This window comes from Esox lucius, chromosome 3 (assembly GCF_011004845.1).
Source record: "Esox lucius isolate fEsoLuc1 chromosome 3, fEsoLuc1.pri, whole genome shotgun sequence".
Lineage (NCBI taxonomy): Eukaryota > Metazoa > Chordata > Actinopteri > Esociformes > Esocidae > Esox > Esox lucius.
This window is the reverse complement of record NC_047571.1, coordinates 22819144-22839585: the sequence shown is the minus strand read 5'-3', so window position 1 is coordinate 22839585 and position 20442 is coordinate 22819144. Positions and strand designations below refer to the sequence as shown.

General features: G+C 42.8%; 1 protein-coding gene across 9 annotated transcripts in view; it reads right to left on the bottom strand.

The window, feature by feature from the left end:
* Positions 1–5663: 5663 nt before the first annotated feature.
* The window catches only part of arhgap12a (Rho GTPase activating protein 12a), a 48971-nt gene continuing 34192 nt past the window's right edge, over positions 5664–20442 (bottom strand). For 2 of the 9 annotated variants that reach the window (XM_029118647.2, XM_029118657.2), the window contains 16 exons: positions 19744–19953; positions 18576–18656; positions 18245–18376; positions 18043–18111; positions 17276–17356; positions 15099–15160; positions 14721–14802; positions 13605–13706; positions 13310–13408; positions 10825–10918; positions 9674–9793; positions 9386–9484; positions 8710–8787; positions 8466–8600; positions 7833–7938; positions 5664–7506 (listed from right to left, as the gene is read on the bottom strand). In XM_029118647.2, coding sequence (XP_028974480.1) covers positions 7335–7506; positions 7833–7938; positions 8466–8600; positions 8710–8787; positions 9386–9484; positions 9674–9793; positions 10825–10918; positions 13310–13408; positions 13605–13706; positions 14721–14802; positions 15099–15160; positions 17276–17356; positions 18043–18111; positions 18245–18376; positions 18576–18656; positions 19744–19953 — 1722 coding nt within the window. In that variant the 3' untranslated portion in view covers positions 5664–7334. The remainder of the gene's footprint in view (positions 7507–7832; positions 7939–8465; positions 8601–8709; positions 8788–9385; positions 9485–9673; positions 9794–10824; positions 10919–13309; positions 13409–13604; positions 13707–14720; positions 14803–15098; positions 15161–17275; positions 17357–18042; positions 18112–18244; positions 18377–18575; positions 18657–19743; positions 19954–20442) is intronic. The other 7 variants (XM_029118649.2, XM_029118650.2, XM_029118653.2 and 4 more) reach the window with 7 other exon arrangements.

Below are 20442 nucleotides of genomic sequence, written 5' to 3'. Positions count from 1 at the left end.
CTCTCCTGACTTGTCAGCCATCAGGGTGCCTTCCTCGATGGTCAGACCAGAGGCTGTCCGTCTGAAGTCTACCTCTCTGAAGGAAACAAGAGTTAACCAACATACAGATGGCAGAACTCTAAAGTTCCCTAAACTAGGTAGAGTCACTGAGCTGATAGACTCAACGGGCAGCAAGGACAAAATCAGCTGTATTCCTGTGCTACCTGACATTGGCATGGCAGCCTCTCCATTAAACAGCCATCTAAATACTTCAGATGCCTTTTGGATTCCCACCCCATCTGCCTCCATGTCACCAGCCCGGCATGCCAAAGGCAGACGACAAAGGCGTGTGAATGAGGGGGTCCAGCTGTTAAACACACAAACTGTTGTGCAGGACCAGCAGCTACCAGAGGTACTGGCCAACAGACAGGCCATGTCAGCCTCTGAGTCCTTGACCTCCAGCAACACTGAGTTGTTGTTCCTGTGTGGTTCATCCTTGTCTTGCTGCCCAGGTAATGGAGGGGATGATGGCTGTCAGTGCAGGCTCAGACCTACATCCAGCTATTCAGAACACACGGACCACTCATTCGAAGACAAGGTCCCGTACTGGACGTCCTTGGAGAACATTACCCCTGTCTTGAGACCCCCCACCACCCCCCCTTTTTCTAAAATCAGCTCTTTTCCTGTGCTACCTGACATTGGTGTAAAAGCCTCTCCAGCCATCTGTGTACCTTCCTCAACAGTTAACCCAGAGCCTGGCTCCCTGACACTGGCAAGAGTCATACGACAAACAATTGGAAGAACTCTGAACATCCCTAACCCAGGTAGTGTCACTGAGCTGATTGACTCCGCGGGATACAATGAAGAAATCCCCTCTTTTCCTGTGCTATCGGACATTGGCATGGAAGCCCCTCCAATCAACAGCCATCTAAATACTTCAGCTGCCTTTCCGATTCCCACCCCACCTGCCTCCCTGTCAACAGACCGGCATGCCAAAGGCAGACGACGGAGGCGTGTGAATGAGATGAACCAGCTGTTAGACATAGCCTCTGAGTCCTCGACCTCCAGCATCACTGAGGAGATGTTCCTGTGTAGTTCATCCTTGTCCAGCTGCCCAGGTAATGGAGGGGATAATGGCTGTCAGTGCCGGCCCAGATCTACATCCAGTTATTCAGACCACACCGACCACTTATTTGAAGACATGCTTGGGTACTGGAAGGCCTTGGAGACCATTACCCCTCCCCTGACACCTCCCACCTCCACCCCCACCCCATTTTCAAGTTGGTCCTCTTTCTGAATTGTAGGAACGTCAGCTTTAGGGGTTTACATGTACACACCTTTTACCCTAAACATAATATATTAGACCTCCCTCTCCAAAACAAAAAAGGAAAAAAGTTTAAAGATGTATCATTTTCCACATCTAACTAGAGTGAAGGGACATTTCTGAAACCCAGAGGAAACATCCTCATACCACGAACAGACAGACACAAAATGTTTAATTGAGCACCCGCCAACCCAGGACATTGAAAAGAAGCCGAAGCTATGAGGGGCCGTATAAGACATTATTTATTCTGATACTCTCACATACATACAATCTCCTTTCACATACATATATTTTCACTCTCACATACATACATTCTCCTTTCACAGAAAATGTATGCATGTGTAAAGTAAATATATGTATGTGAGAGAAGAATGTATGTGTGTGAGAGACAAAGTATAGTAGAAACGGAAGGAGTATAGTTGAAACAGATGGCAGAACATTTCTCGCGATGTGATTGGCTGTCAACCTCAACCTGTGATTGGCTGAGAAACTCGAGCAGAGTCTTGTTCAGGTCGCGATCAGCATGGAATGTGACTAACGCTTTGCAGCGAGCCATTGGAGTTTTAAGAACTATTTTAACATGCTCTGATACTATTTCTTCCATTGAGCACCAAAGGACATGCTCATCTGCACCTAACGTTGTTCACAGCACGGCAGAAAGTGAAATGAGACTACTTTTCAGATCAGGGGGCAACTCACCCCATATGGAAAATAAATATATTTTTGCAATTATAGAAAATACATTACAAAATGTATTTTGAAGCCCGTATTAAAATGCTTTTTTCAGATCCTGTGCAAGTAAATAGATGTAAATAAATGTAATTACCGACGTATTGATTATATCACATTTAAGTTCGAAACACATTTTATTGATGTGCATTACCAAAATACATATAATCTTAGTCACAAATATAGACTAACGTACTAAGGTAAACTTGGTAATACCAATACTTGCTTCTTCCCTGCTAACCTATTCTTGTTTGGAATAGAGGTTAGCTTACCTAATTGTGGAACCAAAGGTTGCAGGTTCAAATCAGCACCTTATGATATATTTTGACATGCTTTTTAAAAATGCAATAAATAAATTTTTACAAATACATTTACGCAGCCAATTTCAAACATTTTGTAAATATATTTTCCAAATGTGTTCGGAAATATATTTAAAATACATGCAATTTCTTTATGGGTGCTACAGGCCGAGCAGCTCACGCTACACAGGACCAAACCGGAGGATCACGGCAGTCTTTGCGATATCAAACGCAGCAGCACTTTGGTAATTGGGTCTCTCGTCCAAGGAAAAGGTAAGAATAAATAAGCTCTATTTTTGTGGTGCTGATTTGTATAACAGCAGTTACGTTACTGTAATGAAGAGAAGGAACAACAGCCATTGAAGTTAGTTTAAGGTTGGATATTCAAAATACAACTTCTTAGTAGTTTCAGCGGCAGAAGCAGCAGGAGTCCTCTGGAGGACGGTTAGCCGATTGTATGTTGAATATCCAACCTAAAACTAACTTCAACCCGGTCCGCGAAATGGCTGTTGTTCCTTCTCTTCATTACAGTAACGTAATTGCTATATTTACATCTGAGGAATTGCATATTCCAATATGTCAGTGCAGTGAAGGCACACAATTGCGGCAGGTTAAGGCTAGACAGGTGGGGGAAAAAGCGCGGTCACTTACCAATATACAATCCAATCAGTTATACAGTTATACAAATCAGCACCACAAAAATAGAGCTTATTTATTCTTACCTTTTCCTTGGACGAGAGACCCAATTACCAAAGTGCTGCTGCGTTTGATATCGCAAAGACTGCCGTGATCCTCCGGTTTGGTCCTGTGTAGCGTGAGCTGCTCGGCCTGTAGCACCCATACAGAAAATTCATGTATTTTAAATATATTTCCGAACACATTTGGAAAATATATTCCTGAATACATTTGGTAAATATATGTACAAAATGTTTGAAATTGGCCGCGTAAATGTATTTATTGCATTTTTAAAAAGCATGTCAAAATATATCATAAGATGCTGATTTGAACCTACAACCTTTTGTTCCACAGTTAGGTAAGGTAACCTCTACTCCAAACAAGAGTAGGTTAGCAGGGAAGAAGCAAGTATTGGTATTACCAAGTTTACCTTAGTACGTTAGTATACATTTGTGACTAAGATTATATGTATTTTGGTAATGCACATCTATAAAATGTGTTTCGAACTTAAATGTGATATAATCAATACGTCGGTAATTACATTTATTTACATCTATTTACTTGCACAGGATCTGAAAAAAGCATTTTAATACAGGCTTCAAAAAAAATTTTGTAATGTATTTTCTATAATTGCAAAAATATATTTATTTTCCATATGGGGTGAGTTGCCCCCTGATCTGAAAAGTAGTCTCATTTCACTTTCTGCCGTACTGTGAACAACGTTAGGTGCAGATGAGCATGTCCTTTGGTGCTCAATGGAAGAAATAGTATCAGAGCATGTTAAAATAGTTCTTAAAAATCCAATGGCTCGCTGCAAAGCGTTCGTCACATTCCAAGCTGATCGCGACCTGAACAAGACTCTGCTCGAGTTTCTCAGCCAATCACAGGTGAGGTTAACAGCCAATCACATCGCGAGAAATGTTCTGCCATCCGTTTCAACTATACTCCTTCCGTTTCCACTATACTTTGTCTCTCACACACACACATTCTTCTCTCACATACATATATTTACTTTACACATGCATACATTTTCTGTGAAAGGAGAATGTATGTATGTGAGAGTGAAAATATATGTATGTGAAAGGACAATGTATGTATGTGAGAGTCTCAGAATGAATAATGTCTTATACGGCCCCTCATACAAAGCCACTGTTGGATACATTTAAAGTAAAGGCTCCTCCTACACTCTCCTCTATGGAGGGTTCCTTCTCTGCTATACTCAACCATTTAAAGCAGAAATTCACCCAGACCTGACCATCTAAATAATACAAATATTTCCCTCAGTATCTACCACACACTATTTGCCCATTCTGGTCAGCCAATGCTGACGTTCCATCTTCTTGTGCCAACTCATTCTTTTAAAATAAATCATTATTCAAATGACAATATTTGGTGTGTGAGGAATTTGTTGCCTTTGACAACGTTGCCTTCATTTGTTGGGGGGGAAAAGGGTTTTGATAGTTCTTAATGGGACATCACAATGTTAAACAGTTTGTGTTAGAACACAACCATATAGAACACTTAATAATGTAACAGTTGACATATGTTGAAATGCATATATATTTTTTACATGATCATGCTGATTCTGAATATTGGATTGGTGACAGTGCAGCCTGGGAGTAGTTGTGGGAGGATTATTTTAGTCCATCCCTCCTGGCGTGCCCTCTACTGAAATGACCAACGGCAGTACATGGACATTTTTCTTCATATTAACAAATATTCTAAAAAATAAATAAGAAAAGGTAATTGTTTGATAGAAACAGAGTGTTGACCTTTGGATATACAGTATGTTGTTCTGTTTGCAATTGTCACACAGTAACTTCAGGACCAAAGAAATTAGATTTGATTTACCCACTGATGGTTTGGCTTCATACCTTTCTTTGTCCCAGTTATCTCCAGTTCATAGTTTACCATCATAGGATATTAAAGAAACATCTGAGACTCTGGCACACATCAGACACAACAGTGGAAATAACATAAGGCAGAGGAAATCTGGAATCATCCAGGAATGAGAATGAGGGGTGTTGTCAAATCCAGGTATGCAGAGCTGCTAGATTCATATCCAAACAGTCTTGAAGCTGTGGTTGCTGCCAAAGGCACCTCTATGAAGTGCTGAATAAGAGGTCTGAATCCCTATGTACTTGAAATATTTTAGTTTTACATTTTCAATAAATTATCACAAATGCCCCCCATGTAGGTTAATGGCTAAGACATTTTCAAATTAACTGTAATCTTTTAAAACAAACAAATGTGGAGAAAGTGAAGGGGTTAGGGTTATGGTTGAACCCTTACTGAAGACACTGTACACAGGGGTGTGCCTTTCTACATCAGGTCCAATCAATCTAATTTGCCACAGGTGGACATCAATCAAGTTCTAGAGACATCTCAAAGGACACAAGACTCACCTGGCCTCAATTTGGAGACTCATGGCAAAGGTTGTAAACACTAGCCACTTCACCCCAAAATCTATTTCTAAAAACATTTTCATTTTGTCAATATGATGTATTATGCATTGATTAAAAACAATATTTAATCAATAACAAAATGACTATAAACAAAATGTATGCATGGATGGGGTCAGTGTGGGCATGAAGGGGGTCAATGTTGGTATTCTCAGTTAAAGTGGCCAACACTCAAGAGGCGACAGTTTCACAGAGACTCATTGGAGGCTTTTATTCAAATTTGACAGAGACATGAACAGTAGTTAGTTTGGAAAATGAATACATTCGAGATGTGTCATTTACCCCAAATACAGGCAAACTTCCAAAATCCCAGTTTAAATAATAGGACCGGGTTGCAAAATGACATTTCCCAACATCCTGGTTGGGAGGTTTTAGGAATCAGGAGGGAATAAGACAAATATCCAGAAAATCCTCCCAACAGGGAACACTTGGGCATTTCGGGAAAGTTACTTGTATTTTCCAACCATATTTAATGGCATTTTACACAATTAGTTAATTTCTATGGAATGAATCAGAATACAATAGTGATCGTTTTCCCAAGTTTCTAACTCAGATCAACTCATCCTTTAATTGCTATCAGATGTCTTCACAAAACATATTTCCACACACATCGCCCCAATGTCCTTTTCCCTTTAAAGTGCACTGCTTTAAATCAGGCCCATGAACTATAAATGGAATATGGTGCCATTTGGGACTCAGTCACACACTACACCTGGACATTTTTTATTTCAATACAACTTCCATTTATTAAAGGCTGCTTGCCTTATTATCATACATTTACAGGCAGTCTAATATATACACAGCCAAGTACCAAGTCTGTTTTCAGGTTGAATGCTTACCGGTAGAAGAACCAGAGAAGCAGAGTGTTTTGGTGAAATCATGAGCCTGTGACCAATTGGTACCCTACCCCCTCCATAGCGCCCTACCTTTAGTAGTGTAGTACAGACTGCTTCCAGTGTCTCCAGACAAGAGAGATAGAGGGAAAGACTACTTTAGAAGAGAATGAACAGAGGAGATGAGAGCGTCCCATTTCATAGACAGAGAGAGACCTCTCACTACAACGATATGTTCTGTCCTCAGCAGGCTAATATACTGTACAGTGCTGGCTACATACTGTGTGGTGCAGCCGGCACAGGGGACAGTCCCTCTGTTCTCAATACTGATGACTCGGTGGGGGGACTGAAGGCAGCCAGACATCCCATTCAACTAGAATATCTACAGTGTTTTACTGACATATTGTCCATCCTCTCCTCAGCATGCTGTCCAGACTGGCAGTGGAAATCCAGTGGCGGGACAGTCAGAAGTCAATTTTGCCTTTTGACGAAAGTCTGATGAATCCTGACACTGAGTGGAGTGGTGTGTTGAGGGGGGGGGGTGATAAGTCCATCCTTGTTTTATGACATTTACTACTCATACTGGTTTGGTCAGTGGAAGATGGAATCCAAGGTGTGAATGACCAGAGGATATTGGGAGAGTTGGAATGGCCGGGTCTAGATGAAGAGCTCAGCGTGGTCAGGCTGGGCTCTTGTTCTGATAGGATGGGAGGCCAGGATTGTATTCATTGGTGAACACCAAAACAAAATGTTTTGCTACCAAAAAGGACAAAGAATGGACAAGTTCAGGAACTGCACAAATCCCCTCTCATTTTAGACCAGTTTTGCTTCCATTGTGTTCCTAGTAAATATATATCCCGTCGATCCCTCAGGCTGTCACTGCTTCCCATTTCTACTGCAATAGGGTGAAGTGGCCCTTAGACACTGATCCGGATGAGTTTGGCATTTCCCCCACTAATGGTTAAGGTTAGGAATGAGGGAAGGGAAGGCTGATCATAGATCTGTACCTAGGAGAAATGTCCCCCCCAGGTCTCTACCTAAAAATGCCTTCGTACTCTAACAAGATGAGCTCCACTATCTGGTTCTGATAGACCATGTGTACCGCCATGTTCCACGTTTCAGTCTCGGGTCTGAGGAGGGTGGGGCCGAAAACGATGGCAACGCTCTGTGTGGTCATACGGTTTACCTCACCATAGTCAATGACCCTGCAGACAGAAAACATGGGTTTAGTTTTATTTAACCAGAGAGGTCAATTAAACCTTACTGACCCTGATGGTCTGGCAGGATACTAAAAAAACCCAAAAAAAACCTGTCAAAACTCAGTGTGTGACCCAGCATGTGACGGGGGTGGGTCATTAGAGCTAATGATGTACAATTATGATATTGTACAGTAAATACATTTCTGGAAGATTTTTTTTACCAGTTACCAGAATTTGACAACTATACTCTGGCTAAAAAGTGAATACACCAAAACGAGGCCAACACAGTCAGATCATACTGTAATTTAGTTAACGGTGTAGTTCTGACTTACTTCCGGAGGTGTTTGAACAGGACCTGCATGGTGTCTTGGTTGGGTCTTGGCAACTGTTTAACCAGCTCTTTGATCGACTGGACGCGCAGCTTGTAGTCTGGGATCTCTGTTTAGCAGAAACAATGACAGGGGAAATATACATTAGTAGACAACATAGGACAATTTTTTAAAAACCAATAACAAAAATTTGCATCTCATTAAAACTTCCGGTTCAGCAGAAAAAAAACAACAGCATTCATGGTCAGATGAAAACCAGTACAATCATTATCTGTACTGTGATGCAGCGCCACCCATTGGGTAGATTTAGTACTACAACTGTACATCAGTATAATTGGATGCTAATGACAAACTAAGTAAAACATTTATAACTGCACAGTGCTCGTAATAATAACACTGGGAAGGCATATGCCATGGGTCCCTTATTCCCCAGTAAATCCTCCCTGGTGCTGTATAGGGAACCCATTATTGCAGCAGTATATGACACACTGGGTCTGGATTACCAAGGCCCTTTGTATTTCTGACCACCAAGGACCAGGAGTGCGCAATGTCAGATCATTGTATTGATCAATTACGGTAGTTGGTTGAGGTTAGTGACTGGCTGAAACAACCCCTGAAGTGCCTTAATCTACTCACTGATGGCATTGACAAAGTCTTGGAATAAGCCATATGTGAAGAGGGGCTCAGGTAATTCTCTAAAGAACATCTTCAGCGCCCCCGTAATCACATGGATGTCCTCCCACTTCCCATCTTCCAGGTCCACCTTCTCATCTAGAAACACACAGGACCACCATTATTCAGAATACTACAGTCATGTGAAAAGGTACGTACAACGTATTCCCCATCACAGTATTATTGAAGTAGATGGTAGCAGTACTACCGTGATTGACAGCAAAACGAAGTTTCTGGATTACTGCCAGGTTTCCACTCACTCTGTACAGTCCATCCACATTCAGAGCTACAGAGGAAAACAGAGGAGCATCATCATTACCACACAACCATTCTACAACCAATACAACCATTCAACAACCATACAACCATACAAACATTCAACAACCACACAACCATTCAACAACCACACAACCATTCAACAACCACTCAAAACCAATACAACCATTCAACAACCACACAACACCAATACAACCATTCAACAACCACTCAAAACCAATACAACCATACAACAACCACACCATCATTTAACACCAACCCAATAGACTTAAGGGCAGTGAGGGTCAGCTGATCCAGGGCTTGAATGTCCGCTGCTAGTTGTGTGGCCCAGAGTAAAAAAATACAGACCCTGGCAAACATATTTTACATTCAACTCACCACATCTCTGACTGGCATAGACAACAACCGTTCACCAGACTGCCAGAGACTGGCAGACGGGACAGAGACTGGCAGACGGGACAGAGACTGGCAGACGGGACAGAGACTGGCAGACGGGACAGAGACTGGCAGACGGGACAGAGACTGGCAGAAGGACAGAGACTGGCAGAAGGACAGAGACTGGCAGAAGGACAGAGACTGGCAGAAGGACAGAGAGCACAGACACCAACCATTGTTTTCTACGTGGTCGATGCACATCATGACGAAGCTTGGCACGGACGAGTTCTCTCTCTGACAGAGGACACCCAGACTGCAGCCAAACACCTGGTCTGAGACACACAGAGGGCATACAGAGGTGAGAAACACTTAGCTACCGGAAAACAATGGCAACAATGTCATTTTCAGATGCCAAATTGTGCAAGTGTGGTGAAGTTCTTTGCATGGAAATAGAATCACTAGTGTGGTCATCCATGACACATTCAGGTTTTCTAATCGTCACTACAGTCCACCTGTAATACCTTTAATGTAACCCTTGTCTCTGACTGTCTGCAGAGTAGGCCTCCGTGTGAGGAACTTCTTCAGCTTATGTTTGGTCTTCTTGTTCTCAGATGTGTCCATACTGGTAGAAGGCTTTATAGCTACAGGACAGATGTGCAAAAAAACTCTTGACCAGAGGGAAACAGTACATGTTTAAAAACACATAAGTATTACTAAGCAGTTACAAAGTCTGTGACTTGTAGTTGTCATACCTTGGCCTTTATGGATAGGGCTACATTGAAATGTTTATTAAAGAGGAAATATGAAACGCATAGTAGGGGAAAGGAACAGTTTGGAGATAGTGTGAAAATTATTAAACCAATGGTGATAATACAAAACCTGAAACAAGACGGAATCCAAACATCACACTATTAATTTCATGTGTTTTACATTTGCTGTACCTTAAGCCACATTTTATGATGATGAAATATGAAAATACTTGAATATTTTCACTAACTCAAGTATCCCACAGAAGCAAAAAATAATAAGGCTTAAGTAACAGAAGTAACTGGTCCAAGTAGACACATGCACTCCATATTAATCAGTATTTCAAAGCATTATTTCTATTAATCAAAGAAGAGTATTCCAACTATATAGAGCTTTTTTGTAAGCTCTCCTCGCGGTGCCATTAAGGCAATAGAGCAAAGCACCCTGGTGGATTTGTTTCTAGACGACCCAGTATCTCTACATCACACGATGACTGTTCTTGTGTCCACAATCCAAACGGATCATCAGAAATAGATGTTGGCTCACACAGGCGGATGAAGTGTTGGAGACAGACAGACAGACAGACACAGGTAAGACACCAGACAGACAGACAGACACAGGTAAGACACCAGACAGACAGACAGACACAGGTAAGACACCAGACAGACAGACAGACACAGGTAAGACACCAGACAGACAGACACAGGTAAGACACCAGACAGACAGACACAGGTAAGACACCAGACAGACAGACACAGGTAAGACACCAGACAGACAGACACAGGTAAGACACCAGACAGACAGACACAGGTAAGACACCAGACAGACAGACACAGGTAAGACACCAGACAGACAGACACAGGTAACACACCAGACAGACAGACACAGGTAACCTATTAGACAGACAGACACAGGTGTTACTAACCTTTGGTCATCTTGTGGTCTTTTTCTCTGTCTTGTTTCTCAGCTCCAGGAGACTCTGGCATGTCCTCCTCTATGGCCTCATCAGACTCCCAGGCCTGGTGAGGCCATACGGGAAGGAAGACAGTCAGAGACACACAAGGCAGACATCAATGACATACTCCTCACTCCCTGTCTCCATTGAGAGATCCAACTGTCCCCTTTCTTAGATGTTTTTCTCCTTAAATGTTGCTATAGTTTTTCGGGAGGAGTGACAAAGAAATAAACATGGCAACTCTGCCACTGAATCGATGTACAGTAGGGCTGCACGATATATCGTTTCCGCATCGACATTGCGAGGTATGCATCCACAATAGTCATATTGCAGAACGTGCAATTTTTATATCAGTCTACAATATATATATACACTCACCTAAAGGATTATTAGGAACACCATACTAATACTGTGTTTGACCCCATTTCGCCTTCAGAACTGCCTTAATTCTACGTGGCAATGATTCAACAAGGTGCTGAAAGCATTCTTTAGAAATGTTGGCCCATATTGATAGGATAGCATCTTGCAGTTGATGGAGATTTGTGGGATGCACATCCAGGGCACGAAGCTCCCGTTCCACCACATCCCAAAGATGCTCTATTGGGTTGAGATCTGGTGACTGTGGGGGGCCATTTCAGTACAGTGAACTCATTGTCATGTTCAAGAAACCAATTTGAAATTAATCAAGCTTTGTGACATGGTGCATTGTCCTGCTGGAAGTAGCCATCAGAGGATGGGTACATGGTGGTCATAAAGGGATGGACATGGTCAGAAACAATGCTCAGGTAGGCCGTGGCATTTAAACGATGCCCAATTGGCACTAAGAGGCCTAAAGTGTGCCAAGAAAACATCCCCCACACCATTACACCACCACCACCAGCCTGCACAGTGGTAACAAGGCATGATGGATCCATGTTCTCATTCTGTTTACGCCAAATTCTGACTCTACCATCTGAATGTCTCAACAGAAATTGAAACTCACCAGACCAGGCAACTTTCTTCCAGTCTTCAACTGTCCAATTTTGGTGAGCTTGTGAAAATTGTAGCCTATTTTCCCTATTTGTAGTGGAGATGAGTGGTACCCGATGGGGTCTTCAGCTGTTGTAGCCCATCCGCCTCAAGGTTGTGCGTGTTGTGGCTTCACAAATGCTTTGCTGCATACCTCCGTTGTAACAAGTGGTTATTTCAGTCAAAGTTGCTCTTCTATCAGCTTGAATCAGTCGGCCCATTCTCCTCTGACCTCTAGCATTAACAAGGCATTTTCGCCCACAGGATTGCCGCACACTGGATGTTTTTCCCTTTTCACACCATTCTTTGTAAACCCTAGAAATGGTTGTGCGTGAAAATCCCAGTAACTGAGCAGATTGTGAAATACTCAGACCGGCCCGTCTGGCACCAACAACCATGCCACGCTCAAAATTGCTTAAATCACCTTTCTTTCCCATTCTGACATTCAGTTTGGAGTTCAGGAGATTGTCTTGACCAGGACCACACCCCTAAATGCATTGAAGCAACTGCCATGTGATTGGTTGATTAGATAATTGCATTAATGAGAAATTGAACAGGTGTTCCTAATAATCCTTTAGGTGAGTGTATATGTTAAACTAGCATTTTATCTGTCTGATATAACGTAATTTACTCCGATTTCTGGGTTATTGGATACACAGTTTATTATTATTATTTTAAACATGGCGTTCGTTGCTGCACGTGGTTGACATGCAGGCTCTGCTTGCGCAAGACATCCTACAGACAGGATGATGTTGACCAAAAGCAGGTACTTTGTCGAGAGTGCCTTGCAACACGACCAATTTGTTCCTACGATGAGTTTAAAGCATCTCAACGCCGTCCAAACCAAAAAAAGATTTCTGATGCCTTTGCCAGGATTACAACATAAGTTTCCAAACGGCAGAGAGAAATCACAGATTCAATAACATTTCACGTCGCCAAAGACATGATACCAATTAACACGGTTACCAAAGAGGGTTTTAAGAACATGATCCGGTCGCTTGACAAGCGGTATGAGCTGTCACAATCTGAATATTATACAGCCACAACAGACTTGTGGTCCAGCCGGACAACGGAGCCCTACATAAGTCTGACCGTACACTTTATTAATGAGGACTTCCACCTGAAAAGTCGCTGTTTGCAAACTGTATTTTTCCCAGAGGATCATACAAGTGAGAACATCACAACAGGGATGAGAGAAGCTTTAGCTGATTGGGGCCCTAGATGAGAGTCGTCTAGTCTGTATTACAACAGATAATGCCACTAACATGGTGAAGGCTGCCGCCCTGAACAAGTGGACCAGATTACAGTGCTTTAGAGTGTTTATGTGTGTGTGAGTGTGTTTGCAAGACGTTTGCGTGTGTGTGAGTGTGTTTGCAAGATTTTTGTGTGTGTGTGAGTGAGTGTGTGTGCAAGATGTTTGCGTGCGTGTGTGCAAACGTAGACTCACATGTGTGCTGATGGTATCCAACAGAGCTCTATACCAGTCACTGATGATGCTCTCAGCGTCTGACTGGATTAGCAGCTCTGTTCCCTGACGGGTTTTCAGCTGCACCAGGAGACAAACAGGTTTGGTAGCAGGTTGAAGAATACATGCTAGCTGGTGCTGGTAGTAAAACCCACACCAAGACAACAATGAAGTGCTGTCATTGTATAAGTTGGCCTAACACCATATTGGTCAAACCCAAATATAATTCCCTTTTACCAACATAAGGTGTTTGAATTATGTCTAGAAGTTGATTAACCTCTATGACGTGCTTCTTGCTGGACTTCTCCTTGGAAGCCCACTCTATAGATCCTCCTCGTAGGTCCACAGTGAACTCTGGCTTAGACTGGCCAACTCCAAACTACAAGGAGAAACAGACACGTCAATCCATTTGAAGAGGTGAGGGTTCCAACACATACAATAGTAAAGAGCATCATGCTGCCTAGCAGTGAGAGGAGCATCTTGGGAAAGGACCAATCAGGGTAATTTGTTTTGATGGAGGAGGTTAATAATTACTGGTGGAGGAGGAGACCTAAGGTTAATAATTACTGGTGGAGCAGGAGACCCTAGGTTAATAATTACTGGTGGAGGAGGAGACCCTAGGTTAATAATTACTGGTGGAGGAGGAGACCCTAGGTTAATAATTACTGGTGGAAGAGGAGACCGTAGATTCATAATTATTGGTGGAGGAGGAGACCGTAGATTAATAATTATTGGTGGAGGAGGAGACCCTAGGTTAATAATTATTGGTGGAGGAGGAGACCCTAGGTTAATAATTATTGGTGGAGGAGGAGACCCTAGGTTAATAATTACTGGTGGAGGAGGAGACCCTAGGTTAATAATTACTGGTGGAGAAGGAGACCTAAGGTTAATAATTACTGGTGGAGGTGGAGACCCTAGGTTAATAATTACTGGTGGAGGAGGAGACCCTAGGTTAATAATTACTGGTGGAGGAGGAGACCCTAGGTTAATAATTACTGGTGGAGGAGGAGACCGTAGATTAATAATTATTGGTGGAGGAGGAGACCGTAGATTAATAATTATTGGTGGAGGAGGAGACCCTAGGTTAATCATTATTGGTGGAGGAGGAGACCCTAGGTTAATAATTATTGGTGGAGGAGGAGACCCTAGGTTAATACTTATTGGTGGAGGAGGAGACCCTAGGTTAATAATTATTGGTGGAGGAGGTGACCCTAGGTTAATCATTATTGGTGGAGGAGGAGACAGCAGGGTAAAAGTCTTTGTGGAGGAGGAGACCCTAGGATAATAATTATTGGTGGAGGAGGAGACCCTAGGATTAATAATTTCTGGTTGTCAGAGGAGCACAGTCTGAAAAATCTAGTGTTGAATATAGTCGCAGATTGACACTACTCACCCAGCTGGTCCCGCCCCCCTGGCCTTTAGCAAATAGCAGCGTGGAGCTGTGGAGGACTGCCCAGGATGACATCCAACTCTTGCTGTAAACAGACAGAAAGAAACAAAGAAGTGTAAATCCTTCAGGCTTTTCACTGTCAGGTCTTTGTTTAACCAAAGTCAACTATGCAGAAACTGTGAAATATTTTACAATCCGTTGTCCATCATCTGTCAAAGGATGACTCCCCTTGGCAAACCATCAACTCAGTCATTCATTTTGGACACAATCTAGGTTGAGTCTTAGCTAAAGAAATCAAATTCGTTTAACTCAACAAGGACTCCAGAGTATGTTCCTCCGAAAGGCAGTTTATCAATGTGTGTATGACGTTTCACCACTCACCGTACTTTCTTGCCATGCTCAGTGATCTTGGTCACATTGAGAATGCCACACTTCTCTGAAGGCTGCAGAGAAAGAGAGAGACACATGGATGTCATCACCATCATCATCATATGCAGACAGGGCTAGACACATCTGATGGGGAAAAAATTAAGCAAAACCTTTTATATATACAGTGAGGAGAACAAGTATTTGATACACTGCCGATTTTGCAGGTTTTCCTAATTACAAAGAATGTAGAGGTCTGTAATTTTTATCATAGGTACACTTCATCTGTGAGAGACTGAATATTAAAAAAAAAATCCAGAAAATCACATTGTATGATTGTATTGTTTGATCACCTACCAACCAGTGAGAATTCCGGCCCTCACAAACCTGTTAGTTTTTCTTTAAGAAGCCCTCCTATTCTCCACTCATTACCTGTATTAACTGCACCTGTTTGAATTAGTTACCTGTATAAAAGACACTGTCCACACACACTCAATCATACAGACACCAACCTCTCCAAAATGGACAAGACCAGAGAGCTGTGTAAGGACATCGGGGATAAAATTGTAGACCTGCACAAGGCTGGGATGGGCTACAGGACAATAGGCAAGCAGCTTGGTGAGAAGGCAACAACTGTTGGCGCAATTATTAGAAAATGGAAGAAGTTCTGGGGCTCCATGCAAGATCTCACCTCGCGGGGCATCAATGATCATGAGGAAGGTGAGGGATCAGCCCAGAACTACAAGGCAGGACCTGGTCAATGACCTGAAGAGAGCTGGGACCACAGTCTCAAAGAAAACCATTAGTAACACACTACGCCATCATGGATTAAAATCCTGCAGCGCACGGAAGGTCCCCCTGCTCAAGCCAGCGCATATCCAGGCCCGTCTGAAGTTTGCCAATGACCATCTGGATGATCCAGAGGAGGAATGGGACAAGGTCATGTGGTCTGATGAGACTAAAATAGAGCTTTTTGGTCTAAACTCCACTCGCTGTGTTTGGAGGAAAAAGAAGGATGAGAACAACCCCAAGAACACCATCCCAACCGTGAAGCATGGAGGAGGAAACATCATACTTTGGGGATGCTTTTCTGCAAAGGGGACAGGATGACTGCACGGTATTGAGGGGAGGATGGATGGGGCCATGTATCCTTCCCTCAGTAAGAGAATTGAAGATGGGTCGTGGCTGGGTCTTCCAGCATGACAACGACCCGAAACACACAGCCAGGGCAACTGAGTGGCTCCGTAAGAAGCATCTCAAGGTCCTGGAGTGGCCTAGCCAGTTTTCAGACCTGAACCCAATAGAAAATCTTTGAAGGGAGCTGAAAGTCCGTATTGCCCAGCGACAGCCCTGAAACCTGAAGGATCTGGAGAAGGTCTGTATGAAGGAGTGGGCCAAAATCCCTGCTGCAGTGTGTGCAAACCTGGTCAAGAACTACAGGAAACATATGATCTCTGTAATTGCAAACAAAGGTTTCTGTACCAAATATTAAGTTCTGCTTTTCTGATGTATCAAATACTTATGTCATGCAATAAAATGCAAATTAATTACTTAAAAATCATACAATATGATTTTCTGGATTTTTTTTAAAGATTCCATCACTCACAGTTGAATACCAGTTGAGTACCTATGATAAAAATGACAGACTTCTACATGCTTTGTAAGTGGGAAAACCTGCAAAATCGGCAGTGTATCAAATACTTGTTCTCCCCACTGTATCTTTTTTTGTATATAATAAATGTTTTATCAAACACAGTGCAATATTTAGGAAATTGAGTGCAGCCCACAAACACACAGAAACAAGAAAAAGTACCCAAGAAATTAGAAGCTTTAGTATGCAGAGAAAGCGCAAAAAGTATTAATCTCCTCACAGCCTAGTCTGGGCCAGTCACTTAAACCACAACTGCCACCAATAGCTGGTTCTAATACAGGAGGATCCCAGAGCCAACAGTGAAGACAACAGCAGAGCAAAAAAAGTACTTGGACAATGGAGAAAATAAGAATATTTTCTAGGAAAATGGATTTGAGATGACCTTAACAGGAGAACAGGAGAAGACGTCAGAAAAGGAGCTCAATAGGAGAACAGGAAGACACAGCAGAGAGAAGCTCTTCAGGAGAACAGAAGAAGACAGCTGAGTGACAGACAACAGGCGAACAAGGGGAAGGCCAACCAAGGAGGTAGAGATACTAACTGAGGTGGGGTGCTTGGGGGATGAAGGGTCTGAGGAATCGGAGTCTGGAGAGCCAGAGACCTTGGGGCCTGTCGCAGCGTCCTAGTGATGAGAATGACAACAATACCATCTAACAACTACAAAGGACTACACAGGGATGTTCCAGAAAGCACCATCACCGAGTTAGCCAAATAACTGACCAAACATCAACTGGCAAGGTATTCCAATTTCAGCTCGGACCAGAAAATGAGAAATACAGTTTGTGTCTGTATAAAGTTAAACCGGCTAACATTGTGATCCTGCAACATTCTGGAACTTCCCCAGACTACAACAGTTCAAGAACCAACCCAATGTATAATAACTGGTTACATGCACAAGGACAAGTCTCTCCAGAGATTGGTTAAATGTTAACAGGTGTTATCATGCATGCCATGGCAGGATATGAAACATTTGAATTACTGTGGCCCAAAGCATACAACACTACTGACCGAGGCAGAGGAAAGGTTGAATTGGCCATGCTTAAAGCTTCTATCACTACCTAACTAGTGTAGATTGCAGACCAGGGGTATCATTAAGTCATCACTGTGACAACACTATATTTCAGTATCACATTTCTTTGCATGATTCGGAATGTGCAACAATTAAGAGAAAGTAAGTGCACTTGTTAATGGTAAGCAAGGAACAATGTGATTGGCCAGACAGGCTGAGAGACATGATTGTTCTAATCTGTGGTAATCATGCAAGTTGATTGGCTGCTTTGATCTGAGGGCGGCTGTAGGGGCACCGACTTGTGTCTGTCTGTACGGGTGGGGACGGCCGGAGCCTGTACGGAAACGCCTGATGTTTTTGATGAGCCGCTGCGAACAGAATCATTAGTCTACACCTTCACAATAACAAGAACCACACACAAGACAGAACACTTACACAAAACAAACTACAACCTGGGCCCATGAACATAACGAACCTGTCCCTGTCTGGGGGGCATCTCACCTTGTCGTTGGTGTCCAGTACATAGGTGCTGTGTCTCCACTTGGACAGGACGATAGGCTCCACCTGTTTCCTGTCCAGACTGCGGCTCTTATGGGTGTCTCCTCCACCAGGGAGAGGAGGGGACTGGTTGTACTGAGACAGGGAAGAATATAACACATGTAAGCAAACATCTACAACACAACTAAAAACACTGACTTAACACAAATATGAACTAACATGCAGGTAAAAGGCCTAAATCATTATTGGGTCAGTGGTCAGTCCCACCCATTCAAGCAGTCGGTCCCGCCCATTAAAATAAAAGAGTGAGTTTGTGTTCTGGTGATGTTCTTACCTTGGGAAGCACCCACTCTGACCTGGAGCCATCCGCATTGTAATAGTAAGGCCTGCCCTGCTCATCCACATGCTTTATCCACTGGACGGACACACACGCACACGCACACGCGCACACGATGAGAATCCACCACTTGAAAATTTTCCATAAATAAACTACAGAGGTACACAGATAGCCAATGGGAGCAGGGGCTACAATGACAGATAACCAATGGGAGCAGGGGCTACAATGACAGATAGCCAATGGGAGCAGGGGCTACAATGACAGATAGCCAATGGGAGCAGGGGCTACACTGAAACCTACATAGGATGTGTGATGACGGTGTGGTTCAGTTGTCCACTCAGTCTACAGCTTTGTTCACATTGCAGGCCCGAATGCTCTTTAGAGGTGAGTTAGACTAAGGCCAGTTAGACTACATCTAGGCTACACTGTATTTATGTGTGTATGTCACACTTGGATGAAGTATGGATGTCAAGCTGATATGTTCATGTCTTTGTCAACAATCCATTACATCACAGCTAAAAACCTTTTCACTTCACCCAAAGGTTTCATTATGTTATCAGTGCTACCAGTTGATACGACTAGCGTGTAGCCACTGGCAGTCACTCACCAACTGAAATGGACACTTCATAGATGTGAAAAAAGTAATTACATTATGGGTCGGTTATAATAATCATGAATGATGACAAATGTTCACTTTTTACTGGGCCAATGAGAAGTGTAATCCTTCCATTTCCCACAGCATGCGTTGCATGATAGTTGTCATAGTTATAAGACTCCACAAACGGTCTTGTTCGTCATCAGGTGATGATGTCAAACAACCGCATGTTGCATGGGAAGTGACAGAAAAAGCACTTAATGTGGGTATGACCATTTAGACAAGTCACACAGCCAGATCAGATTGTGATCTGATTTAGTACCACATGTGAATGAGTCTTGGGATGTGCATTGACATATCCGATTTCATCAAGATTTTACCTGTTCACACAACAGGAAATAAATCTGATCGGAATCAGATATTGGGTAAAAATTGTATTTCAGTGTAGCATGCAGCACAATGCAGAGGTCATCACTATCAATTAATATGTAAAATCGCACATATCACACCAACACAGAGAGAGCGAGAAAAAATTGTGATAGCCAGAGAGTTTCCAGAGGTCCCCAGTACCTTCTCATTAGTATAGTCACTGACATACAGAATGTGTCCATGCTCGTCCAGCTCTTCTGACCAACCCTGGGGCGGGGAGCCGTACTGGCTGTCTGATTGGCTAGAATACGGGCTGTGGTAGTTGTCATCTAATGACAGAGGCTGGAACCGACCAATGGAGAGCGAGAGAAGAGGAAGGAAGGATGGTGAAAGAGAGAGCGGCGGAGTCTTCTTTGAAGAGGTGGAGGGACGGAGAGAGAGGACCAATCACCAATGAGTAATATATGCATAGAGAAGAAAGTACCAATCACCAGCCATCATTATTAATCACTGTCAGAGATATACAGATCACCTAACATGTAGCACCAAGAACACTGCAGTGAAATAGAGGACAGAACAGCAACATTCCTGGATCTAACTTGAAATACAATCTGAATTTTAATATGTTACATCTTTAATTTAGCCTGCCTAAAGGGAAAGACGAGAGGGGTGTGCTGTGTTCAGAGTATTCTATAGGCCCATTAAGCCAGGCCAACAACATTAGCACATATAAAAATACATATATTTATTTTACTATTCAAAATAGTATTTAAACACAGCTCTGTAAAGCACAGAGATCCAAGGATCCCATTCCGGCTGGCTCTGTCCGAACACTGACCAGGTGAGGAGGGTCAGACATTACGGAAATACCGCAGTGACGTTGCCCGTAGTCACAGTCTG